Below are 22,832 nucleotides of genomic sequence, written 5' to 3'. Positions count from 1 at the left end.
GCCGGGCCGGGGTTGTCGCCGCGGGACACAGGGGCGGGCGAGGGAGCCCGGTGGCGCGCGCCCAGGAGCCCGGAGCAGCCCCCGCCAGTGGGGCGGACGGAGGACGCCGCGGCAGAGAGGTCGTCGCCCGGGAGCCCCGAGCAGGCCAAGGAGCGGCCGCGCTTCCAGGTGAGGCCCAGGCGGCCACGGGACCGGACGGGCGCGGGGGAGCTCCGGGCGTGTGCTCGCCTCGCGCCCCTGGCCCCTGCCCCCTGCCCCGCGCCGGCTTGCCTAGAGGCGGGGCGCGGGCGGGCCGCGTCTGGGTGCCTCTTCGCAGCCGGTGACAGCGGCAGGGCGTCGTCCTTTCCCCACAGCAGAGTTCAGCGGGTGCAGCCTCATTGCAGGCGATTGTAAAACCGGCCTCACAGGTTGGCGGGGGGCGGACACCCTGGTAACACTGCTCTCCCGAGCGTACTTACTGTTTAAAACAAAAACCCTCGCGTAGTCGGGTGTTGAGTCCTCATTTGGACGATCTACGAGGGGTACGGAGCAGAACATCCTAAGCGGAACTTGGTGGCAGGAGGAGTCGTTTCCCGAGGGGCCCCACTCACTTAACTGAATTCAGTGTGGCAAGAAGCCCGAACCGTCAGTTACTGAGGTCCTGGGCCGCTCTCCCCTGATTCTTGCCCGAATTTCCCAAGCTCCTACTGGAAGCTAGAGCTCTTCACGTGCCTTCCTTAGGATCTTTCCTGGCTCCTAGAAAGTACCCTTATTCGGAAACTGAACATTGCTACAACACTGGGGCCGTGGTGTCTTGCTGCCTGAGCGCGGCAGGGGTGGTGGGCCGGGCCACACCAGGCGAATCTAAGGGGCGGGAGTGGCGCGGGGCAGTGGTAAGGCAGAGGTAGGAGCACTGGAGGCCTCCTTTGGGGTTTCTCCCACAGTCAGCCCAGGGCTGTGGGGGGCAGGGGGAGAGAGGGGGAGGGAGTCAAGTTCGACAGAGGCTAGTGTAACTTAAACCATGTGTGATCTTACCTCCTAACTTTCCTGGACCTATGTTTGCTCACCTACGAGATTGCTCTAGAATTGGCAGGAACTCTGGAGAGCACGTAAAGGCCTAACTCCAAACACCTGTTTCTCGCGCGGAGGGGAAGAGGAGGAGTTTAAGAATGAGAGAGTAACTACTTTAGTTCACGTTAAAGATGAATTCTGGTTTATCGGCAACCTAGCTTCCTAGCACTGTTGGAGATTGAAGAACCCAGCGAGTCTGGAGCATAAACTTTTTTAGGTTCCGCTTCCTGACATGCTTGACTAAACCATTAGGTCACCTAATTACGACATTGTGGAGACTAATGGGCAAACCTTGAACCCACTTTCCTCCATGATCTGGAACGAGGTTGCAATTCTAAGTAGCAAATCAGTCCTTCCCAGCTTGTGAAATGGAGGCTAATTCAAATATCCTGTGAGTTAAACCCTGGTGTCTTTTTGTTCAGTTCTTAGAGCAGAAGTATGGCTACTATCACTGCAAGGACTGCAACATCCGGTGGGAAAGTGCCTACGTGTGGTGTGTGCAGGGCACCAACAAGGTAAGAAACACCGTGGAAGGGGCATCTTTTTGACCTAAGCGTCAAGAGGGTTTTGCTTCACGGTTTTCTCTCTCCTCACAGGTTTACTTCAAGCAGTTTTGCAGAACTTGTCAGAAGTCTTATAACCCTTACCGAGTGGAGGATATCACCTGTCAGGTAAGTACTCACATTTTTGTGTCTGAACTGGGTAGCTGGGAGAGGGTCTTGAATGCATCCTGAGAGAGGCTAGGTGCCTCGTGACCTGGGTTTTGACAGCTTTTCAGTGGGGATTGTGGAAGTGGTACGCAACCGGGAAACGGGGCCTTGGGGGTCTTGTTTTCTTCTGTCCTTGCAAGTCTTGGTCATGTTAACCTCTTCAGACGCTGTCTCCTCTCCTGCAACGTGGTTGAAATGTTTGCCTTACCTGGTGCTCAGTCTAATGTGAGAAAGCAAGTCAAAAAACCCAGAAGAACTTTCTACTGCCATGAGGCTGCCTGTTTTACCCAAAGGAATGCTTTATATGAAGCACATCCCACAGTCAGGATACGTAGTATAAGCATCGGGTTGGAAAGTTCAGTCTTGCCTGAATGCTTGCAAAGGGAGGGTGATTTGTTTTAGAGTAAATTTAAGCTGCCCACCTTTATGGGGCTAATGAGTAACATTGCTGGTTTACTCTTAACTAAGCACTGCACTGTGCTAAGGGGGTTAGATAATCTAAGGAAAGAGGTGACTAAACTTGAGAGCTAAATGGTCTGTAGGTCTTATTTTTTAAAAGATTTTGAGAGAGAGTGTGGGAGAGCATGAGCGGTAGGGGGAGGGGAGGCGGAGGGAGAAGCAGACATCCCGCACAGCAGGGAGCTGGTTGCGGGGTTCATCCCAGGACCCTGTGATCGTGACTGTTAGCACACGGTAGTGGGGCCAGATGTGTCAGTTGACCCAGCCTCAATCCCTGAACTTCCCTCAAGTTGGATGTTGGAAGCCTTACGCGCTGGAGTAGGAAGAGAGAACCCAAGTGTGGAAAACCGTTCCGACTCCTGTAGGTGAGGGCAGAGTAGGGTCAGGTTCTAAAGTCAGACGCCCCCAGCATGCTCCCCCGCTCCTGGCTCAGGGGTTGCTCCTTTGCTTTTGGTGTGAGCTTCGGGTCGTTTGCAGCAGGTGCAAGTGCAGGGAGGCCAGGTCAGCCAGCGACGCTGGAGCCACAGCATGTGCCTCGTAGCCAGCCTCACCCTAGCTTTCCTTGTCCGACTCCTCTCCCCTTCGGGTTTCTTCTTCACCCTTCAAGTGCAGAAAGAGATGTTCTTCTAATTGTTTCAAAAGAAACTTCCCAAGTCTGAACGGAATCTCGTGCAACAGGAGAGCACGGCTACCTGGTTAAGCACCCTCTATTCCTAGCCTGTCCTTGCTGGAAGGGGTGCAGCAAGGTTAGCACAGGGCCTTGCTTGAGTGCACTCAGTCTTGGAATGGACTAGAAAAAGAACTTTGAAGTTGGAGGCAGTCCCTACAGGCTTATCTTCTGTATGTGCTTCTCACTTTGGTTTTTCAGAGTTGTAAGCAGACTAGATGTTCCTGCACTGTAAAACTCCGCCACGTTGACCCCAAAAGGCCCCATCGTCAAGATTTGTGTGGGAGATGCAAAGGCAAACGCCTGTCCTGTGACAGCACTTTCAGCTTCAAATATATCATTTAAATAAATGTAAAAAAAAAAAAAAAAACCAAAAAAACCACAGTCCTACTTGAACGTGAGCTAATGCAGCAGACAAGTTAGCTTTTTTCCATGCTCCTTTCTGCCTCTCCCTTCTCAATATACTGCAGGAAAGGCTGTATTTTGACAAAGCCTTCAAATAAAAGTATTGCAAAAACAATTAAATTGCATAAGATTTTTTTAAGTTTGGGGCGCTTCTCTGCTAACAGTCTGCATCTGTCACTTTGTTAGAGGGCCTCACAAGTATGAGGTTTACTGCTCACATGTGGCTATAGGGCTGAAGCTTCTAAGCAAGATAGTGATTGAATGAAAAGCTACCTAACCATTAGAAGAACATTCTTTTGGGCGAATTGGAGGCAGAACCCAGCCTTGATGTACGAGGGGAGTTAGGGTTCTGCCTCTGGGTTGCCCGCGGCAGCTGGCGAGCTGGGGACGGGAGGCTGTGAACTACACAATTTCACAGGGTGCAGGTGGGGACTGGAACAGGGTGGCTAAGGGCAGCTTCTTTGAGCTGTTAACTTCATCAGCTGGACTTCAGGTGCTAATTAAAAATAGGCCTCCTAACTAACCGCACTTAAAGATTTCAAGCTCGTTGACAGACTGCTTTAGGCTGGGTTTTGTCTTATAGTTCTGTAACTGCAAACTGACATAGGAATTCTCATCCTATCTGCGCCTCCTCGCTTCCTGCATGATTGCCGGGAAAATACTAAGGCCCTGGCTCCCAGAGCACTCCTGGTTGGGGTGGCATGTTGTCTAGAGCCTCGGGACTTTAATGGTATCAGCTGAGGGGTATTGGCTTAATGGCTACAGAAACGTCACAACTGGAAGCAGGTGTTGATTATGCCTCCTTCCAATTTTCTAATCCTCCCATTTAACCCTTACAACCTTAGAGGGTAGTATACAGAGAGGTCTGTTTTAACATTTTGGATGCATGGGTGTAGACGAATGTAAGGAATAAAGAAACTAAAATGAACTTGAGGTCTCTAGAATGCCTAGGAAGTCCCCTCTGCATCCACATGAAGCAGGGAAGGTGCTTGTAAAAACAGATTCCGAGGCCCCTACCCCTTTGGAATCACTGGGGGAGAAGCATTTTAACAAGCACCCTGGGTGTTGCTTATGGAATTGAGGTGTGGAAAACTACCACTTGAGTCAGCCTTGCACTTCGGAAACACAGATGTGGCCTCCACCCTTCTGGAGCTTCCAGTGTGGTGGGTAGATGGCCATTATTTTCTGCATTAGAAAAAGGTGACGTGGAGTTTGTCATGTAGTATGAAAGAGCTTCTTAGGTGCCTATAATAGGGGATCAGATTTAGGGAGGTCAGGGAAGGCTTGCCTGAAAAATGACACTTGGACTGACCTGAAGTTTGGGTGAACTGAATTAGGTGAAGAGGGGAAGGAAAAACTTTTCAGACCAAGGTAGCATGTGCAAAGGCCCAGTGGTAGAGCAAACCAGAAGGAAACCAAAGTAGTTGAACTCTGGAGGACAGTGATGGGCTTGATGGCAAATGACACTGGTAGGCCCTAGGCTGGGAGGGCTACTTAGACTTTTCTCAGGACTGACTGGTCTTATCTGAATTCACTGAAAGGTTTTAAAGCTGTGGTAGGACACTAACAGATTTATCTTATCTTCAAAAAGAAATAATCAATCATCACTGTGGATGTCTATAAACCAGTAAGGAGACTTGCAAAGATCAGATCAAACGGTGGTAGGACCAAAGAGATGAATGACAACTCGAGGTGGGGGGCAAGGTGATGTTCTAACAACTGTTGCTACAGGTTTGGTTGAAGGTAGGGACAGGGAAAGGAAACTTGACTCATGGCGTGCGAGTGCACTCAGTAAACACTTGAGTGAGGGAACAATAGAAATATACTGTTAGTTAGGGAGTCCTAAGTCTATTAATATGGGTAGTTAGATCATTCTTTAAACTTAAGAGCTTGCCATTCCTATTCCTAAGAGAGCAGCTAACCTATTTTACAGTTGAGGAAAGCAAGGATCAAAGCAGGTCTTACTTAGTGTGCACTGGACACAGTGGCACAAAAACATCTTTGTTGTTATAAAGTTGTGGTAACATTCTAGCAATTCGCACTGTCAAACTGTGTACAAAGGATGTGTGTGTGTGAATCTATATATTTAACAAGAGAGACCTTGACTAGAAGGAAATACCCCACGAAACTGTTATCTCTGGGTGTCCAGTGAGTCTAGTTTTCTTTACATTTTCTACATTTGCTAAGGTGACAGTGGATTACTTTGAAAAATTTTTTAAATGCCATGAAGTAAAATTATAATTACATTGATTCTAATATCTTTTCATTTAGATTATGCTGGCATGGTGTATGAGCAGCTCTCTTGGACCTAAATGAGGAAAGCTTACTCTGGCTTTGGTGAGTTTGTTCCAAGAGAATATTTATGGTAGTTTGTGGGTTGTACACCCTCTATTTTATATAACTAACTAAAAGTAGAAAATATTTTCTAACTTGTGTAAAAAAACAAAACAACTTTTGGCTTCCAGTTCTAGAAGCAGAATGAAAAAACTGCGAGATCTCCCCTCTCGGTGTTATTTTACAAACTTACTATTTACGAAACGATCAACTTAGTGGGCAAAAGAAAAAGGTATGAGCACAAACAGCTCTGTTTGGAACTACACAGGGTATTTAATAAATTAAGCATCTGGTATATTTTGTTAAATGCAAACTTTGGATTCAAAGGAGCAAACTAGTGTAGGTTTGAGGAAAACTTAGTTGCAAAAGGACAATCCTAATGACTATTTGCCTTTTGCTTTCTATAGGTGTATTCATCTTATTACTTTATTAATCAACTTAGCTATATAAACATGAAAAGGAAATTTAAACTGTTCATAGATTCGGTTTGGTTATAATTAGTCAACCTAATCTGTTCTCAACTGTTCTCGCCCTTTTCGGGAAAGTATGTTTCAGAATGAGGATAATATTTGAAATGTATTTGCGTGATGCACACTGTAATCATTCATCCTTAAAATACGACACAAACCAACAGCTACAATGCTTTTTATTTTAACAAAAAGGATATAAGGAGGGTGAGAAAACAGGGGACGGTAAGATAGGATGTAAAGTGGGGGGTGTCTCTGGACACCATCCCTCTCTTCCTGCCCCACACCCAAAAGTTATTAAATAATTTAAAGGACACCATTTACAGTACCAGAACACCATTAAAATAATCGTGTGTGTGTGTGTGTGTGTTTTATCAGGGTCAAAAAATACAGTGATTATGAATGTGCCGTGACCAGTTATGGATTTTACGGGTAACATAACTCTAGTCAGCAGTCCAACGGCGTGCACAGTGCCTTCAATTAATGCACTTGAGCATAATTACATTTCTGGCAGGGTCCACACCCCCAAGAAAAGGCAAAGCTAAGCATTTCATTTCTACATTCTAATCTCTGGAATGACAGAGCCCAGTTTAAAAGAAAGTCACAGTGGATAAGAGATGCCTATAAAAAATACAAGGTGTTCCTTTCAAATCAGAGGAATTGTGGGACTACATTCATTTCTTTTACAAAATGCTATTTAAAAAAGGACAGAGAATCCAGTTCATGTTATGCTACAGACTTTGACAGGAGTAAGTATATTGCATGTTTTGGTAGTCAGTCTTCAGGCTTTCTTTCATTTTCCCCCATAGCCCCAGGTTCCTTTTGGGTGAAACACGTGAGTCCTGAATACACATAGAAAAATGTGTTTGCATCTCTCCTCTTGAATTTTCTGCAGACCTCAGAGCCTGCAGGTCATGTACTCTACCATCAGTGACCACACTCTTTTCTTTAGCTTTGTGCACCTGTTCTTGTCTAACAGTGCATTGCACCAATATACAATACTGGTTGTAATCTATACAGTTTCTATAATAATTATGGAGTAAAATAAGTTAACTTTTCTAATGAGAATAGCTGACGGGCAGCATACATCTTTATTTTACATTTTAAAGTCTCTGCAGGCGTCTACTTTGGTTAGTTATCAACAATCGTCACGTAAGCACTGATCAGAGAACTGAGCAGCATTCCAATAACATTAACAGATATATTATTTCTTTTCAAAATACCGGGAAAGCCCAGCTTTAAAATATTATTAAAATGTTCTAACATTTACACACTATGAAGAGTTAGATCTAATAAAATAAAATTTCTTCAAAAATAATCTTGCAGTGCTCTTTGAGGCATGCTCTGACACGTTATCACCAAACATCCATACCTTGAAAATAGGATTATCACATACTCACACATCCCAGCTCACGCACACATAATCCCTTATACAGACTAAAAAACAAAACACGCCCTTATCCCACGTGTTGAAAAAAATCAATGGTTTTTGCAAAGAAGTCCGTGTATATCTATCCGACTGAAGGTTCTTCATGTAGATAATTAAGCATCAACTCCAGAGTATGTTCCGGGTGCTGGAAATCCACGCAGCTTTGCAGGTCTTCAGCTAAAATGAACGAGCCTGGATTTTAGCCTCATGTCACCTGCTTTCCAATGTCTCAGTATTAGAGGCCATTATTGCAAAGTCTGGGAATTCTCTCCTTCTCCAGAAAGTAATGGATTTGTATGCATCACTTTTAGCCCTTTTCTTTTCACATAGGTTAATTAAAAAATTCCTTCTTCATACAGTTAATTGTGGGAGGTACTGGCAGCTGGTAGATTTCTTTTCAGATCTTTGATTTTGACGTTCTTTATCTTGATAGAAGTTGGACGTGAGTTACACTCGAGTTGTGGATGCTGCCAAGGGAAGTTACCCGGGAACTGCAAGGGTTCATAAAAGGTGCCTGTTAATAATCTTTGTCATCCTCACTTGTGTTTCTTCCCTAAAGGCCTGAAGTTTCTCAGAATCCAGTGCTCACCAAATTTCCCATTGGTTTGGCCTGTGCTAAAAGTTGGTATGACTGCACCACGCGTAGAGATTCTCTTATTTCTAGATTAAGTTCCATCAGTTTGTAGTTGGCTTCCGACATGTCCAGGTCAGAGCCTATAACTGCGAAGCTTCCTGTCTGGCCCAGCGTCTGATGATGGAAATATATGTGTAACAGCGTCTGCACGGGGTCATCTTCGCAACTGCCGAAGATATCATTGGGCCAGAGAGATCTGAAATACACAATATTTTTAAGTCCTGAGACTCAAGTAATTATTAAAATTAGCTACATTTTAAATGAATACCTTTAACAAAATGTCCTTGCGAATCGAGGATCTGTTTTAATATTTGAGCAAATAGATTACCCAAAGTATTGGGGTGAACAAAGTCTAAAATTGCTGTCATTTCAGTGATAACTGTAGAAAATACCAAAGTCATGCTTTCATGAAGACATGATACTGAAACATGAAATCGAAAGCCCAAACCCAGTCATTGTAAAATCCCAGTCTAGGTGGAGAGGGTATGAAATCCCTTCACATTTTACCTGAAAGCTTTTACTTGTGCGACAGCTGATATAAATTCCTTATTTTTCAAAGTTTCAATTAAAGAATGAATGGCAGTTTCTATAGTAGTTTGTGCGGCTTTGGAAATGTCAATTTCTTCATTTTCTGACGCAGACTCTGCTTCTTTGAGGATATTTTCCAGTTGGGCAAGTTCCTCAGACATGTTGATGACCTAAAACAAAAATACTTAAAAGGATCTACTTGTATATTAAGTAACAAAAAGGGCATTTAATTGGCTGTAAAGATAAAGATTTGCAAGTGTTAAACTTGGCAGTTAGTATTTCAAGTTCTGGATTCAGTAGACTACCAAACAGCTGTGTTAAAATACACTTGATAAGGCAACAGGTGACAGGGGCGCCTGGGTGACTCAGTTTGTGGAGCATGTCACTCCTGATCTCGGGGTCGTGAGTTTGAGCCCCACATTGGGCACAGAGGTTACTTAAGAAAAAAAAATAACAAGTTATAATAAAATGTTATGATAGATGTAATAAAACTGCAACCAATGTTTATATTGGTTTTAACAAGTGATATTACATCTTAGTAAAAATCATTCACTGTTATGGGGGTGGTCATGAGTTTTTTTTGACAGCAAAGGAAAGTCTATATTTTAAAAGATTATTGACCTAGCGCTTTTTATATAAACCAGTATGTATTTTTTAAATTGATTTAGCCGTTTAACAAAAGTGAAAGCACTTCCTGTTTCAGTACCAGCTTTGACAAGGGGGTAAAAAGACTAAAGTCACTACCTTTGAACCTATTCATTACATGATTTCCAGCATTCAAAGTGTTTTTGACATGTTGATTCTTACGTGTGTCACTAGAACTACAAAAATATATGGACAAGATGTTAGGGGGTTTCATAATTTAACTGTGTCTTTATTCAGCTGATGTGCTTTCCTTGACTTCTGGTTACAGATGATCTGTTGTTGCTGCTGTGACCTTTAAGGTCTTGAACCTTTCAAGACCACTGGCTATCTGCTGTTTGATTTACTGACAGGTCCCGAAATAGCACATCGTTTCTAAAAAGACAATTCTGAAAAAAAGGATTCACTATTAAGTGACTTTTGACAAAAGCTCTCCTACAAGGAATATATGTATCATATTTTAATATTCCAGAATCAGTGATTCCTACTCGAACTGAGTATTTACCTCTGCTTCATTTTTTATTGTATTGACTTGGCTGATCAGTTTGCAGTAGGCCTGGAACAGAAGCAGCAACTGAAAATGCAGTTTGTATAACCTTCGGCAGAGCTCCAGTTCCTAGAAGTAAGTAAATAACACTGCGTTAAATTCAGATGCCCCTCGTCCGTGATGTCTGATTAGACAGTACATTTCCAATAAAAATTCATAAGTAATTATGTTAAAAATTGGCATTTATTTCTCTGCAGTAAGCAAGTTAATATAGTGTGAAGCTGATGAAAGATGCTTTGAAGACTGGGATTAAAATACAAATTTAAAGATTGTTGGTTACATAATTCATTTAGTGAGAAGCACATTTTCACAGACAATTTTTCGGCAGGCAATACATAGAATGCTTTAAAAAGGATTCACTTTAACTTAAAATTCATAATGGAAAAAAAATGTACAAATGCATATACTTTTGCCCCATTGAGATGTATATCTCGTTGCATTTATCAACAAATGTTTGATAAAGCAAAGTCAAATTGGATTACCTCTTACCTAAAAATGAATTCATTTTTCTAAAAAAAAACCCCAAAACGTTGTAATCTCATTGAAATGAGACCATGAAATTAACATATGCACTTCTGATTTTTAAAATTAAGTTTAAAATGTTAGTTTATAGATGTATAAAAAAGGTGACTGCTAGTTGTACATATCAGAAAATCTCCTCTTTAGAGGACCAACATTTCATGGATTAGGGCTATGCGGACTGAAGCACACTCTTCAAGTAGTCCATGACAAAACATTGCTAGGTCACAAATGGCAAATGAAGATCAGTTTGTCTGACATGGATAAGTCTATAAATTAAGACAGGTCACTTACTGCTAGAATTTCCATTTGCTAAGCAAGAAGGTGATCGGGTCACAAAAAATACAAAGGAAGAAAAAGACCAAGAATTAGTGTAAGAAATCATTTTAACTAGGGTCACAGATGTCCCAGGCAAACTGAAGAACATTTAATTGCATCCAAAAGAAAAATTTGATATTTCCAGAATAGAACTTTTTTATACACTTACTGTAACAATCGGGGTGTTTTAAACTCTTTGCCAAATAACAAAATTACATTTAGGCTATAATTTCTTTCTTGTGTGAAAGCTACACAGGACAAAATTGAACTAATGTGATCTAGGGAAACTTGGCTAATATAAGTGATCTTCTAAGAAAAAAAGCAAATGTCATAAAATTTCCATCAGTAAAGGGGAAAATTTCTGATTAGAAAATAAGAAATGAATTGCTGTTTTTAGAAACGAATTGGCTTATAATCTTATAAATACCCATGAGAAGATTATCTTTGGTGTGGGTCTTGGCTTCCTACCCTTACTAATTAGGTCCTATGTTGCCATAATTGGTGCTGAGTCAGAACATAAAATATCAAAAGCAGATGTGTGCTTTAAAATGCATTCCAAAAATGCAATTTAGTGAACTTCAGAAGTTCAGCCCAACTAGGTTTGAGTCAAATGAGATATGTATGTAAAATACATAGCAAAACATCTAGTTTAAGGACTATTTAAAAATTATTACATTAAAATATCTATAGCCACTTGGACCTAGTCTCTAGTCCATTCTAGAGAAGAATGATTTCAATTAAAATAGCAATTGCTATACGTAAATATTGCTTCTAAAAGTCCCTTTGAAGTCTGATTTTCTAAATAGTGTCCTCTGAAGGACTGTTTATATAACATTTATTCCTATCAATTTAGAAGGGATTTGCTAAGCAAAGGTGAACTTTAGCTCCATTCTGGTTCCTTATAAATTACGTGGATAGTCATTCAGTGAATATTGGTTGAGCATAATCCAATGTCAAACATATTAGCATATCTAAATTTGAGGTTCTACTTTATACAGTTTTATATGGAAACTAACAACCATTTGAGTTTCAAATACTTTTTCTCACTTCTATTAGCATAAATAATGGAACTGGCTCTATCCGCATACACTCATAGCATCTACTTTGGGATGTAACAGAAAAGAAATCATGATGGGGCGCCTGGGTGGCTCAGTCAGTTGAGCATCTGACTCTTGATTTCAGTTGAGGTCATGATCTCAGGGTCGTCAGATCAAGCCCTGTGTTGGGTTCCACGCTGTGCAGGGAGTCTGCTTAAGAGTCTCTCTCCCTCTCCCCTTCCCCTGCTCACTCTCTCTCTCAAATAAATAAATCTTTATGATCACAGCTGTAGGAGATAACACAAATGTAATTAATTGTGTCGCTCTGAATTACCAGAAATTACTGTAAATATGCCAACTTTCCAGATTTAAAGTTCTTGATTTTTAAGTATATTGAAATTGGCAGGTGTATTTTTTTCATTTATTTAAAAATAATTATTAGGCAAAAGAATTCTGGTAGATAGGGACAGATACTAGTAATGTTGTATAAGAAGTGTCCCCAATCTCAAGGAGAATATAAAAGAGAACAAGATATAAATGAAATTCTTAAGCGTACAGTTTTCAGTTTTTACTTAGTAGAAGGCCTTGAGCTGTATTAACTGACTTAGACTCTTGGAGGTGGAACTTGCTTTCTTCAAGGCAGAGGGATGTAAGAAATCACTTCGTCTAATCACCTACTAATTTATGTAGGAAAAAAGGAGTTTATATTACATGCTCAAGCCATGCAGTTACATAATGGCAAAGATAAAACCAAAGGCTCCAATTCTAGTTGAGGGTTAATTCCTTTTTTCCTCTTGTTTCTTTCTTTACACAGGTGATTTGACCATTTCCTTGAAATACAGTGCAGGACTTGGAGTCAGCCTGCCCAGATTTGAATCTTAATTCTAACTCTTTCTAACTCTTTTCTGATTTTAGACACATTGGCTTCTCTGAGCCTCAGCTTCCTCATCTGCAAAATGGGGATAATAATAGCATCTATTAGACATAGTTGTAAGGACAGAGATATGAATGTGAAATGCATACTGTTATTTTCTCAACATTTCAGTTTTTTTAAACTTATTATATAATAAATATTTATTATTATTTATTAACTTTATTATAGTAGTACAGTAACTTTTATAGTGACTAGAAATGCTTAACAGTATAACCAATGTTGGAAAAGACTAGAATTCTGATGTCAATGCAGAAGTTGTTAATTTTCATTGATAACTGCATCTTCCCCATAGGAAGATATATTCCTATTAGAAGCGCTTAATTTATCTTCATTTAATATAATGTGTTATATACATGTATATGTTACTCTTATTTTCACTTTTATACTATAAAAAAGTTAGAATTTATCCAGAGTTGCACCTTTAGAAAGGCTAACATGAATGTCTATAACATGACTCTTAGGTTTGCTTTCCTAACCAATTTATCCACAGAATACTAAGGCAGAAGACAAATTTTTTTTTTTAAAGATTTTTTATTTATTTATTTGACAGAGATAGCCAGCAAGAGAGGGAACACAAGCAGGGAGAGTGGGAGAGGAAGAAGCAGGCTCATAGCGGAGGAGCCCGATGTGGGACTCGATCTCGGAATGCCGGGATCACGCCCTGAGCCGAAGGCAGACGCCTAACGACTGCGCTACCCAGGCGTCCCAGAAGACAAATTTTTTGAAGAGGCATATGCAGCAAGTACAATCCAACTTGGACTGTCCAGATATCCATCAAGCTTATCTGCTGAATGTTATTAAGCTTCAGTCACAAGCTGGTCGTTCGTTTTTATTAAAGTGGATTTTTCATTAGTAAGCCAATATTTCATTGAACCTAACTTTGACAAAGATTGTTCTGATAACAAAAATGAAAAGTGTTATAAATTTTATTTCTAGGATTATCAAACGGGGACATTGGAACACACACATCATTTTACCTGATCTAGAAATATAGCAAAACTAAGATGAGGAGACTTACCTGTGCATCTGTGTTTATCCTATACAGGTCTTCTTTGGCACCAAATGTCCTCTTACAGTTGTCTAACCACTAAAGAAATAAGTAACCGTAAATTGTAACATAGCGATTGTACAATGCACAATGAAACATAATAAAACAGCCTGTGTGTGTAAAATCACTTTAAAAGTTAACTTCAAGTTCTGGAATTGGTTACAGAGGCTTCAGTCTCCACTTGACCCTAATTATTTATACGCACCAAACCAGAGCAGGGGGATCCTGTCAATACAATGAGACGCTCACACCGTGATGCTTTAGACTCACAGACACACAACAAACAGCCCGTCTAGAGACCTGCGGTGCTCCGTTTCAGTAAAGAGTATTCTTCCTTTTGCAGATTTTATTGGAAATCTTCACAACCTATACCTGACCTTTGGCTAATGTAAGATGGGGAAATAAATAAAAGATGTGCTTCCCTCTGGAAGCACAATTTAATAAAGGCAACTTCAAATTAGCCAGCTCTGTGTGCTTATCAGAAGTGCAATTCTCAGAAGACTGGTGTCCGTTTTAATTAGTGAAACAGAAACCAAAATCCATTTTAAATCTTGTTTTTACTTCTTTTCCTTTTACTTCCTTTTGGGCAGTAATGAATGACAAACATGTTATCTTCAAAGAATATTGGATATAGAAGCCACATGTGGTTTTTTCCCCTTATCCACAGGCTAGTCCCAAAGTTGGGTATTTATTTAAGGTATCTTTTCTTTGGTCAAATAAAAATAAAATAACAGTATTGTAGTTTAGTGGGGAAAAATGTTGGGAGTCCTGGAATGTCCAAGCTGAAGTAAAAGCTAAGAGCCTGCAAGGGAAGCACCTAGGTTTTGACAGTTTGATGTTAATGTCTGTTCTTTTTACTTCCTAGTTCTTTATGTGGGTGCTAGATTAAATGTAAAACTAATATATATAAGAAATCATTAAGACTTTGAGAAAAACTACTTGCTACATGAAGTATACTCTCTGAAAATATCTCAGTACTACTAGGCATTTAAAACATTCAACTGTAGCTTAACGTTCTACATGCAAAGAATGAAAATTAGGCATCTCAGTTATTTCAAAACAATTCTTTGACCTTATGTTGCTTTTATTCCAGTCCCTTAGACCATACAGACCCTTAGGCTTTTGCTTGACAGCATCTCCGAGGAAACATGTTAAGCTTTCCTGGTGAGCTACAGCTGCTGGCAGCCATTGTCAAAAGCTATCCAGCAGATTTCTTTATGTCGGCAACGTTCGGCTGAAATCTGGAATGCGTGTGTTAGCATTTATTCATACAGAATGTTAAAATGTGTATACATCTAATCATCCTCACTAATCCAGTCCAATTTGTCCAAGCATACTAATAAATTAGAATAAATCGAACGTTTTTTCTACTCTTTGCCCAGTGATACAGCATTTTGGGAGCTTTATTCAATAAATTTAAGATTTTTTTTTTTTTTTTAAACTCTGTTAAAAGACAAGTCCCAAGCCTCTAGTCCCATGGCTGCATACTGACCTGAACGGTACAGGTCCACACGATTCCAGCCAGTGTATACAAGACACACTGGTTTGTGTATAGAATGTCTTCCAGTTCACAACCAGTCTCCCTGCCATTACTGTTTCTTTACTCAAGGCTCAAGTGAAGGTTAAAATTGAACGGGAGAGGTTCAGCTTCCAGGCATGATGGAGCAGCTTGTATAAGGCCAGTCCTCCAAGGACAACTACAGAAGCCGAATACCGTCCACCAGGACTGAGGGAGTTAGGCCAAAGCACTGAAAGGGAGCTCCATGTAGATCCCAGTGTTTACTCCAGGGGATCTGCTTACTCAAAGCTTTGCTTGTTCCTCAGGCAGAGAAGCTGAACAGATAGCCGTGGCCTGGGGTGTGGCCCACAGTATCACTGAGCTGGAAAAACAGGGTCATCAAAGGTAGGGCAGGTACTGAGGGCCAAGATGCTGGAGGAAAGGGGACTACAGAGAAGGGACCCAACTGCACGCAGGTTCCCTCGGGACACTGCCGCTCCAGCCTTTAACACGTGCCGGAGGAGAGGCTAGAAAACCCGAGCAGCGGCATCTGGGACACTAAAAAAAGATTTCTGGTCTCCTGGTGTTGAAAAGAACTCTTCATTTCCTGCAAAGGTGGCAGGGGTCCTGATGCATACCCCAGGCTTTCACTCATGACCCTCAGGAGACTCAAGGAATAACGGAAGAATGTCTTAACTATAACACTATAATAGTAAAAGCTATTAGAGGGAAAAACTGAGTAACAAGAAATACTTGGTTCACAGACCAAGACAAGAAATGAGGAAAAAACGTAACAAAGAACAGATGGGGAGCGCCTGAGTGGCTCAATTGGTTAAGTGGCTGCCTTCGGCTCAGGTCATGATCCCAGGGTCCTGGGATTGAGCCCTGCCTTGGGCTCCCCACTCAGTGGAAGCCTGCTTCTCCCTCTGCCTGCTGCTCCCCCCTGCTTGTGCGCACGCTCTCTCTCTCTGTCAAATAAAGTCTTTAAAAAAAAAAAACAAACAAAAAAAAGAACAGATGGGACAATAGTGAGATGGTAGCTCAGAAAGAATCATTTTTCTCCCCCATACAAATATTTAATTGATTCAATACAACTTATTGAAAAGAACCACTGCATTACAATAGCACATTTGCTATAAATTATTACATACATATATATGTATATGTCATATATACACACATATGTATATATACATGCATATGTATATATATGACATATATATGTCATTGGATTTTCTATTATATTACATTGGTCTACTTTTCTATTCTTAAGCCAATATACTCTAGAATTTTTTTAATAAGTCTCACTGGCTGGAAGTTTAACACTGTTGTTTAGACTTTGTTGTTGTTCTTCACTGACAAGGTTTGGAAGGCTATTTCTGTGAAGGACAGAGTAAAGATTTTAGGCACTGCAAACCATTTATTCTCTGTTTCAACTATTTTAACTATGTTGCAGTGCAAAAAATAGCCATAGACAATATGTAAACAAATATGATTATGTTCCAAAAAAACCTTTATTTACAAAACCATGCAGTGGGCCAGATACGACCGATGGGCTGTAGTTTGCTGACCTGTGTTCAAGAAGGTCGTTTGCCCTATAATTAACTAGCTATTTGTATGTCCATATATATTGTAGAGTTAGTCTGCCAATTTCTATTAATAGTCAATCTGAGATTTTGAGTCTCCTGATTCATGAACAAGGTATAGTCTTTAATTTATTGAGATGGCATTTCATTTCTCTCAGTAATATTTGAAGTTTTCTGTGTGGAGGTGTAGCACATCTTAGACTAGATTTACTTGTAGGTGTTTGATGTTTTCCTATTATAAATGGTATCTATTGCTGTATCACTAACCTCTCTAAAAAGGGCTTAAAACAACAAGACTAATCTGTGTTGCCTGGGAGTTTCTTCTGGTCTTGCCTACTCATGAGTCCACAGTCATCTGATGAGTTGACAGGGGCTAGAAATTCTAAGTTGGCCTCACTTAAATGCCTGGCATACTAGCTGTCAGCTGGGATGCCTCCATTCTCCTCGACATGGCCTCTAGTTCTCCAGTAGGCTAAGGGTCAAATTAGTTTTCCAGAGTTTATCCCAATTTACACTTGGACTGGCATGATGGCAAACGCAGAAGCTGCAAAAGGCCTACGTGCTAAACTCAGAAATTGCACAGCATTGTTTCTGAATTCGACTGGTCAGGAAAAGACAAGGATATCTCAGATTTAAGAGATAGGGAACTAGACTCCATCCGTTGATGGAAGGAACAGCAAAGCCAAGTTATAAAAGGGTGTGGACAGAGAGAGGCATGATTTATCAAGGTCATTAACTGTAGCAATCTATCACAGCTTCCACAGTAGGCAAATATTTTGAAGACACAAAAGGCACTAACCATAATGGAAAAGAGACGGATAACTTGGACTTAATTAAAATTAAAAACTTGTGTTCATCAAAGATAGTGAAAATGCTAGCCACAGAGAAGGGAAAAAATTTATAATACATATACCCAGTAAAAGGCTTGTGTTTAGAATAAAGAACTCCTACAAACCAATAAGAAAGCCATAAATAACCCATTTACAAAAATGGGCAAGATACTTGAAGGCACAGTTCAAAAAATACCTAAATGAAAATATCCATTTGAGTAGGTACTCAAGTCATCACGGAAAATGCACAATAATATCATAAAATACTGCACACACACCAGAACGACTAAAATGTTAAAAGCTGGAAATACCAAGTGGTGGCGAAGGTATGAAGCACTAGTAACTCTTGCACACACTTCTGCAGGGATTATAAACTGATAGAGCATCTTTTAGAAAAGTTCACGGCAAAATCTACTAGAGTTGGACATATGCACACCCCATGACCCAGCAATTCTACTCCTAGATACTCAACAGATACATAAACACAGGTACATAAAGACACACACAAGAGTGTCCATGGCAGTGTGGTGTCAGTCACCCCAAGTCAATGGCAGCCCGGAAGCAGTGATCCTCCTCTGACCGATCGTTAGGAGGTCAACAGTAGCCTGATGCTGCGTCACAAGGCTACATCATTCCCCTCTCCATCTCATCCTGAAGGCACTGTATCACCCCACATCATCACAAGAAGAAGGGCAAGTCCAGTACAATAACATATTTTGAGAGAAAGAGAGACCACCTTCACATAACATCTGTTACAGCCTATTGTTACAATTGTTCCATTTTATTATTGTTGCTAATCTTTTACTGAGCCTACTTTATAAACTTCCTCATGGACAGGAAAAAACACAGTTTAAATAGGGTTCTGGTACTATCTATGGTTGCGGGCACCCACTGGGGCTCTGGCAATGTATCCCCCACAGATAAGGGGGACAACTGTATTTGTAAGATGACCAGATCTTGCCCGATACTTTCCCAATGCTCTTCCCTCTTTACCAATCTGTCATTATTCTTTCCGTCCAAATATAAGATCCCCTCCTCCTGTAGAAAAGGAGAAAGCCTTAATATAAGTATTTTCTCATACCATATTCTTTCCCTGAAGGAATCCCCCAATCTAAAATTACCGTCTGTCAAGGCCTAACGTCTGATCTCTAGTCTGTGAGGTTTTCCTAATAGCCCAAAGTGACCTCTCTTTGGAGATCACTATATAGCACCAGGTCTACTAGACTGGTACAGTTTTGTGAAGTCTCTTTCACTGCCAGTACTTTCATTTATAGCTATAAATTGACACTTTACTTTTGTTACTAATTATTCATATACAGTGTTTATGCTTTATATTCTTACCTAGTATATTAAGGGAGTAAGAGCCAGATTTTATACTTTTGATAAGCCTTTACATGTGATAAAATTTTTTTTAAAGTATATAAAATTAGTTTCAGGTGTAGAATTTAGTGATTCATCACTGACTTACAACACCTGGTGCTCATCACAACAAGGGCACTCCTTAATCCCCATCACCTGTTTAGCCCCACCTCCCCTCCCCCCAGCAACCCTCACTTTGTTCTCTATAATTAGGAGTCTGTTTCTTGGTTTGCCTCTCTTTCCCCCATGTTCATTTGTTTTGTTTCTTACATTCCACGTATGAATGAAATCATGTGGTATCTTTCTTTCTCTGACTGACTGATTTTGGTTAGCATCATACCCTCTAGTTCCAGCTATGTCGTTGCAAATGGCAGGATTTCATTCTTTTTGATGGCTGAGGAATATTCCAAAAATTATGGAATGCTTCACGAATTTTCATGTCATCCTTGCGCAGGGACCAAGCTAATCTCCTCTGTATTCCAATTTTAGCAGAAGTGCTGCCGAAGCAGCACTCCATGGCACAGATATTTAATACTACTCAGTGAGGGGCGCCTGGGTGGCACAGCGGTTAAGCGTCTGCCTTCGGCTCAGGGCGTGATCCCGGCGTTATGGGATCCAGCCCCACATCAGGCTCCTCTGCTATGAGCCTGCTTCTTCCTCTCCCACTCCCCCTGCTTGTGTTCCCTCTCTCGCTGGCTGTCTCTATCTCTGTCGAATAAATAAAAATTAAAAAAAAAAATCTTTAAATACTACTCAGTGAAAGCTCCATCTATTCTAGGAGAAAAAATGCCCACTATACATCGTTTGTGTGAAAAGGAGAAAACATTTTTCAGTTTTTCTGCCCCTGCTCATTGAAAGCCTTTACTCTCCGGAAGTGGAACTAGTGTTGCTTTGCAGCGCCAGGTGGGAGCTGAAGGAGCATTTCCTCGCAAGCACGGTCTACCATCTACGTGTCCCTCCCTCCCTTTGCCCACATACACATCCCAGGGAAGAGATCCGGGCGTCGTCACAGGTCACACACTTTCTAGACCACGTTAGCGTCGTGCCTCCTGGGAGAACGGACGCTCTGATCTCCCCATGTGCGCTGGTGACAGCTGCATAGACTTTATAAAGCTATGGCTCTCCAAGGTGTTCTTAGGCTCTTAGAGGACTGACTTCTAAAAGCCAAAGATAGGCATTCACTGGACAGAGTTCAGAGCAGGCCCTGCGTTTCTCAGGAAAACCCTGAGGCAAGTGCGAAGAGGTCCTCTTTTCTATCTTGGCGATTCTGCTGCCAAGTTAACATTTCTAATGTCAAAAGCAAGAAGCTGTTTTTTTCACATGGTAAAACGAGACTGACCTGCTCAGCTGCTTCCCGCTTGGCATTGTATGTATCCAGGTGTTCTTGCAACTCCAAAACGCTGAACTTGAGTGTTTCCAGCAAACCACATGACATCAGCTGTCAAATCAGAAACATTGATCCAGGTTATCATTTCTTTTTTCTTTTTTCTTTTTTAAAGATTTTATTTATTTATTTGACAGAGATAGAGACAGCCAGCGAGAGAGGGAACACAAGCAGGGAGTGGGAGAGGAAGAAGCAGGCTCACAGCAGAGGAGCCTGATGTGGGACTCGATCCCATAACACCGGGATCACGCCCTGAGCCGAAGGCAGATGCTTAACCGCTGTGCCACCCAGGCGCCCCCTCTCTTTTTTCTTTTTCTAAAATATTTTATTTATTTGAGGGAGAGCGAGAGAGAGAGTGTGAGAGAGCACGCGCAAGAGCGGAGGTGGGGGGGAAGAGGGAGAAGCGGCCTCCCTGCTGAGCAGGGAGCCCGATGTGGGGCTTGATCCCAGGACCCCAGGATCACGACCTGAGCCCAACTGACGGAGCCAGCCGGGTTCCCCCAGGTAATCATTTCTGATCACAGTCATGAGGCTGGCAACTTTTGGGTCCTGGAATTTCTGTTAGTTGGTTTTCCGCCCAACCTAGTGCCAGTGTCCCTCTACTGCACTCTGTCCCATACTAAGGGGTGACCTTTCACTGAAACAGAGTATGAATGCAGTGAGATTTCAGGGACGCCAGCAAGGACAAGCGTGCCTTCAAATGCTTTCAAGAACTGCCTTAGGTGAGAAATGGCATGCCAGACTAGTATATACCTTAAAGTAACACCCTTGAAGTTACTTAAACCTTAGTTTTCTAAATATCTTTTTTTTTTTTTTTTCTTGAGAGAGGGAGAGGGAGATAATCTTCAGCAGGCTCCATGTCCAGTGTGGAGCCCAAAGCGGGGCTTGATCTCACCACCCTGAGAGATCACGACCTGAACTGGAATCGAGAGTCAGACGTTTAACCGACTGACGCATCCAGGTGCCCCTCTCTAAATATCTTAATACATGATCCATGAGTATGTTTGGAAACAAAATGGGAAGACTGAGCTCTGGGTTCTTCATGGGGGTAGGTCTAGCCCTCTCCTACCCACTTTCATTCAAGAATCAGGAAAGAAGTACCCATGGCCAGAGTAGGACCCTCTAGCTTCCCCATCTAGGACTCTGTGAAGGGTAGGGACAGTGAGGGCTCAGTATCAGAAACAGTCACAAGTCACTGCATATAATACACTGGAATTATATTTTTCTGGATATTTTTAGTCAAATTGAAAATATAAACCTTTACATTTCAAAATTCCGAATTGCCTTAAAAAAAAAAGACCGTTTACTGATTGGTGCCATTCAAATTTAGTCTTTATAATAAACTTTCCCAAAACACTTACTGTTTCAGCATCCACAAAGACTGTTGGGCATTCTGAACACATCATCATCACTTCCAGTGAACTTTTAAATTTGGTACCAATGCGCTGCAGACTCTCACCGAGAAAGCTGACTGCCTCATTAGTTATATTTCCAAACCTTCTTTGAATTGTCTATGGAGAAAAGCATTAAAAATTTTTAGTGTTTCATAAGGAGGCCTCTTTTCATCTTTAAGAAACATAAGTTATAATTAGGGCAAACTTTTCTTTTAAAATTATTATTGTAGTGATATATAGAATTCTAATAACTGGTCTATAAATCCATGTTTTTAGGCGCTTCTTTAGGAAATGTTAATTTAAAAAAATGATCAGAAATTTACAAAATTGTACTACTAAAAAAATACTGATTCATGCCATTCATCTCCCCATTCCTGAGATTTTTTTTCATTAGGAGAGATAGAAGGAATACACACTGTACATCACTGGAAATAAAGTCCTTATATGTCTGAAGAATTAGCTCCTCTGAAGTTCTACCAGAAAGAAACTTGCAGTAAATGCAGTTTACTGTGCTTGGCCACGGGCTGCCATCTGATTTAATTAAAGCATAAAAATGCATTAAGGGTACTATCTTCTCAAAACTCAAGAATACTCATTAACATAAAGTAGATAGTGCCTCACCCATAATGAGCACTCAATGACTTAGACTACATTATCAATAGTATAATTATACAAATAGTTCATGTGTTCCCACACGTGTATGTGTAGCACTGTTGGGTATCATTTAATAATAATAAAAGCATGAGCTACAATCTCAAGCATCAGGAAACAAATTATCATTGGAAAGAAAAAGGTACATAAATAGGAAACCAAGTAGCAGTGCGAAAGTACAGAATAAAAGAAAGGAATGCTCTGGTTCATGAGCGCTAAACAACTTCCAGGAGGAAGAGACTGGAGGTTGGAGTGGCTGGAAAAGCTCCACTGAGAATATGTACTTAGCTCAGTCTCCCAAGATGGACAGCATTTGCTGAGGTCGAGAGGAAAAGTGGTAGGTAGTTCAGAGCATAAAGACCGAACTGGCATTTCTCTGTGCCTTAGTTTCCCTGGCTACAG

The 22,832-nt window shown here is 41.1% G+C and overlaps 2 protein-coding genes and 1 non-coding gene across 7 annotated transcripts in view; 1 reads left to right on the top strand and 2 right to left on the bottom strand.

Moving 5' to 3' along the window:
• The window catches only part of ZAR1 (zygote arrest 1), a 3,984-nt gene extending 642 nt beyond the window's left edge, over positions 1-3,342 (top strand). The window contains exons 2-5 of the mRNA XM_034670951.1: positions 5-168; positions 1,473-1,565; positions 1,647-1,721; positions 3,088-3,342. Coding sequence (XP_034526842.1) covers positions 5-168; positions 1,473-1,565; positions 1,647-1,721; positions 3,088-3,231 — 476 coding nt within the window. The 3' untranslated portion in view covers positions 3,232-3,342. The remainder of the gene's footprint in view (positions 1-4; positions 169-1,472; positions 1,566-1,646; positions 1,722-3,087) is intronic.
• A 2,912-nt stretch (positions 3,343-6,254) lies between these two features.
• The window catches only part of FRYL (FRY like transcription coactivator), a 214,058-nt gene continuing 197,480 nt past the window's right edge, over positions 6,255-22,832 (bottom strand). For 3 of the 5 annotated variants that reach the window (XM_034671839.1, XM_034671841.1, XM_034671840.1), the window contains 7 exons: positions 21,747-21,896; positions 20,341-20,439; positions 13,699-13,767; positions 10,686-10,703; positions 9,831-9,941; positions 8,663-8,853; positions 8,093-8,351 (listed from right to left, as the gene is read on the bottom strand). In XM_034671839.1, the coding sequence (XP_034527730.1) occupies positions 8,093-8,351; positions 8,663-8,853; positions 9,831-9,941; positions 10,686-10,703; positions 13,699-13,767; positions 20,341-20,439; positions 21,747-21,896 (897 nt within the window). Of the gene's footprint in view, positions 8,352-8,662; positions 8,854-9,830; positions 9,942-10,685; positions 10,704-13,698; positions 13,768-20,340; positions 20,440-21,746; positions 21,897-22,832 lie in introns of all 5 variants that reach the window. The other 2 variants (XM_034671837.1, XM_034671838.1) reach the window with 2 other exon arrangements.
• LOC117804548 lies at positions 19,411-19,513 on the bottom strand. The gene has a single exon (XR_004629024.1). It is a non-coding gene; the product is annotated as a U6 spliceosomal RNA (small nuclear RNA).

This window comes from Ailuropoda melanoleuca, chromosome 11, assembly GCF_002007445.2.
Source record: "Ailuropoda melanoleuca isolate Jingjing chromosome 11, ASM200744v2, whole genome shotgun sequence".
Taxonomy (NCBI): Eukaryota; Metazoa; Chordata; class Mammalia; order Carnivora; family Ursidae; genus Ailuropoda; species Ailuropoda melanoleuca.
Note: the sequence above shows the minus strand (reverse complement) of the source record. Positions and strands in the feature narration are given on the sequence as shown.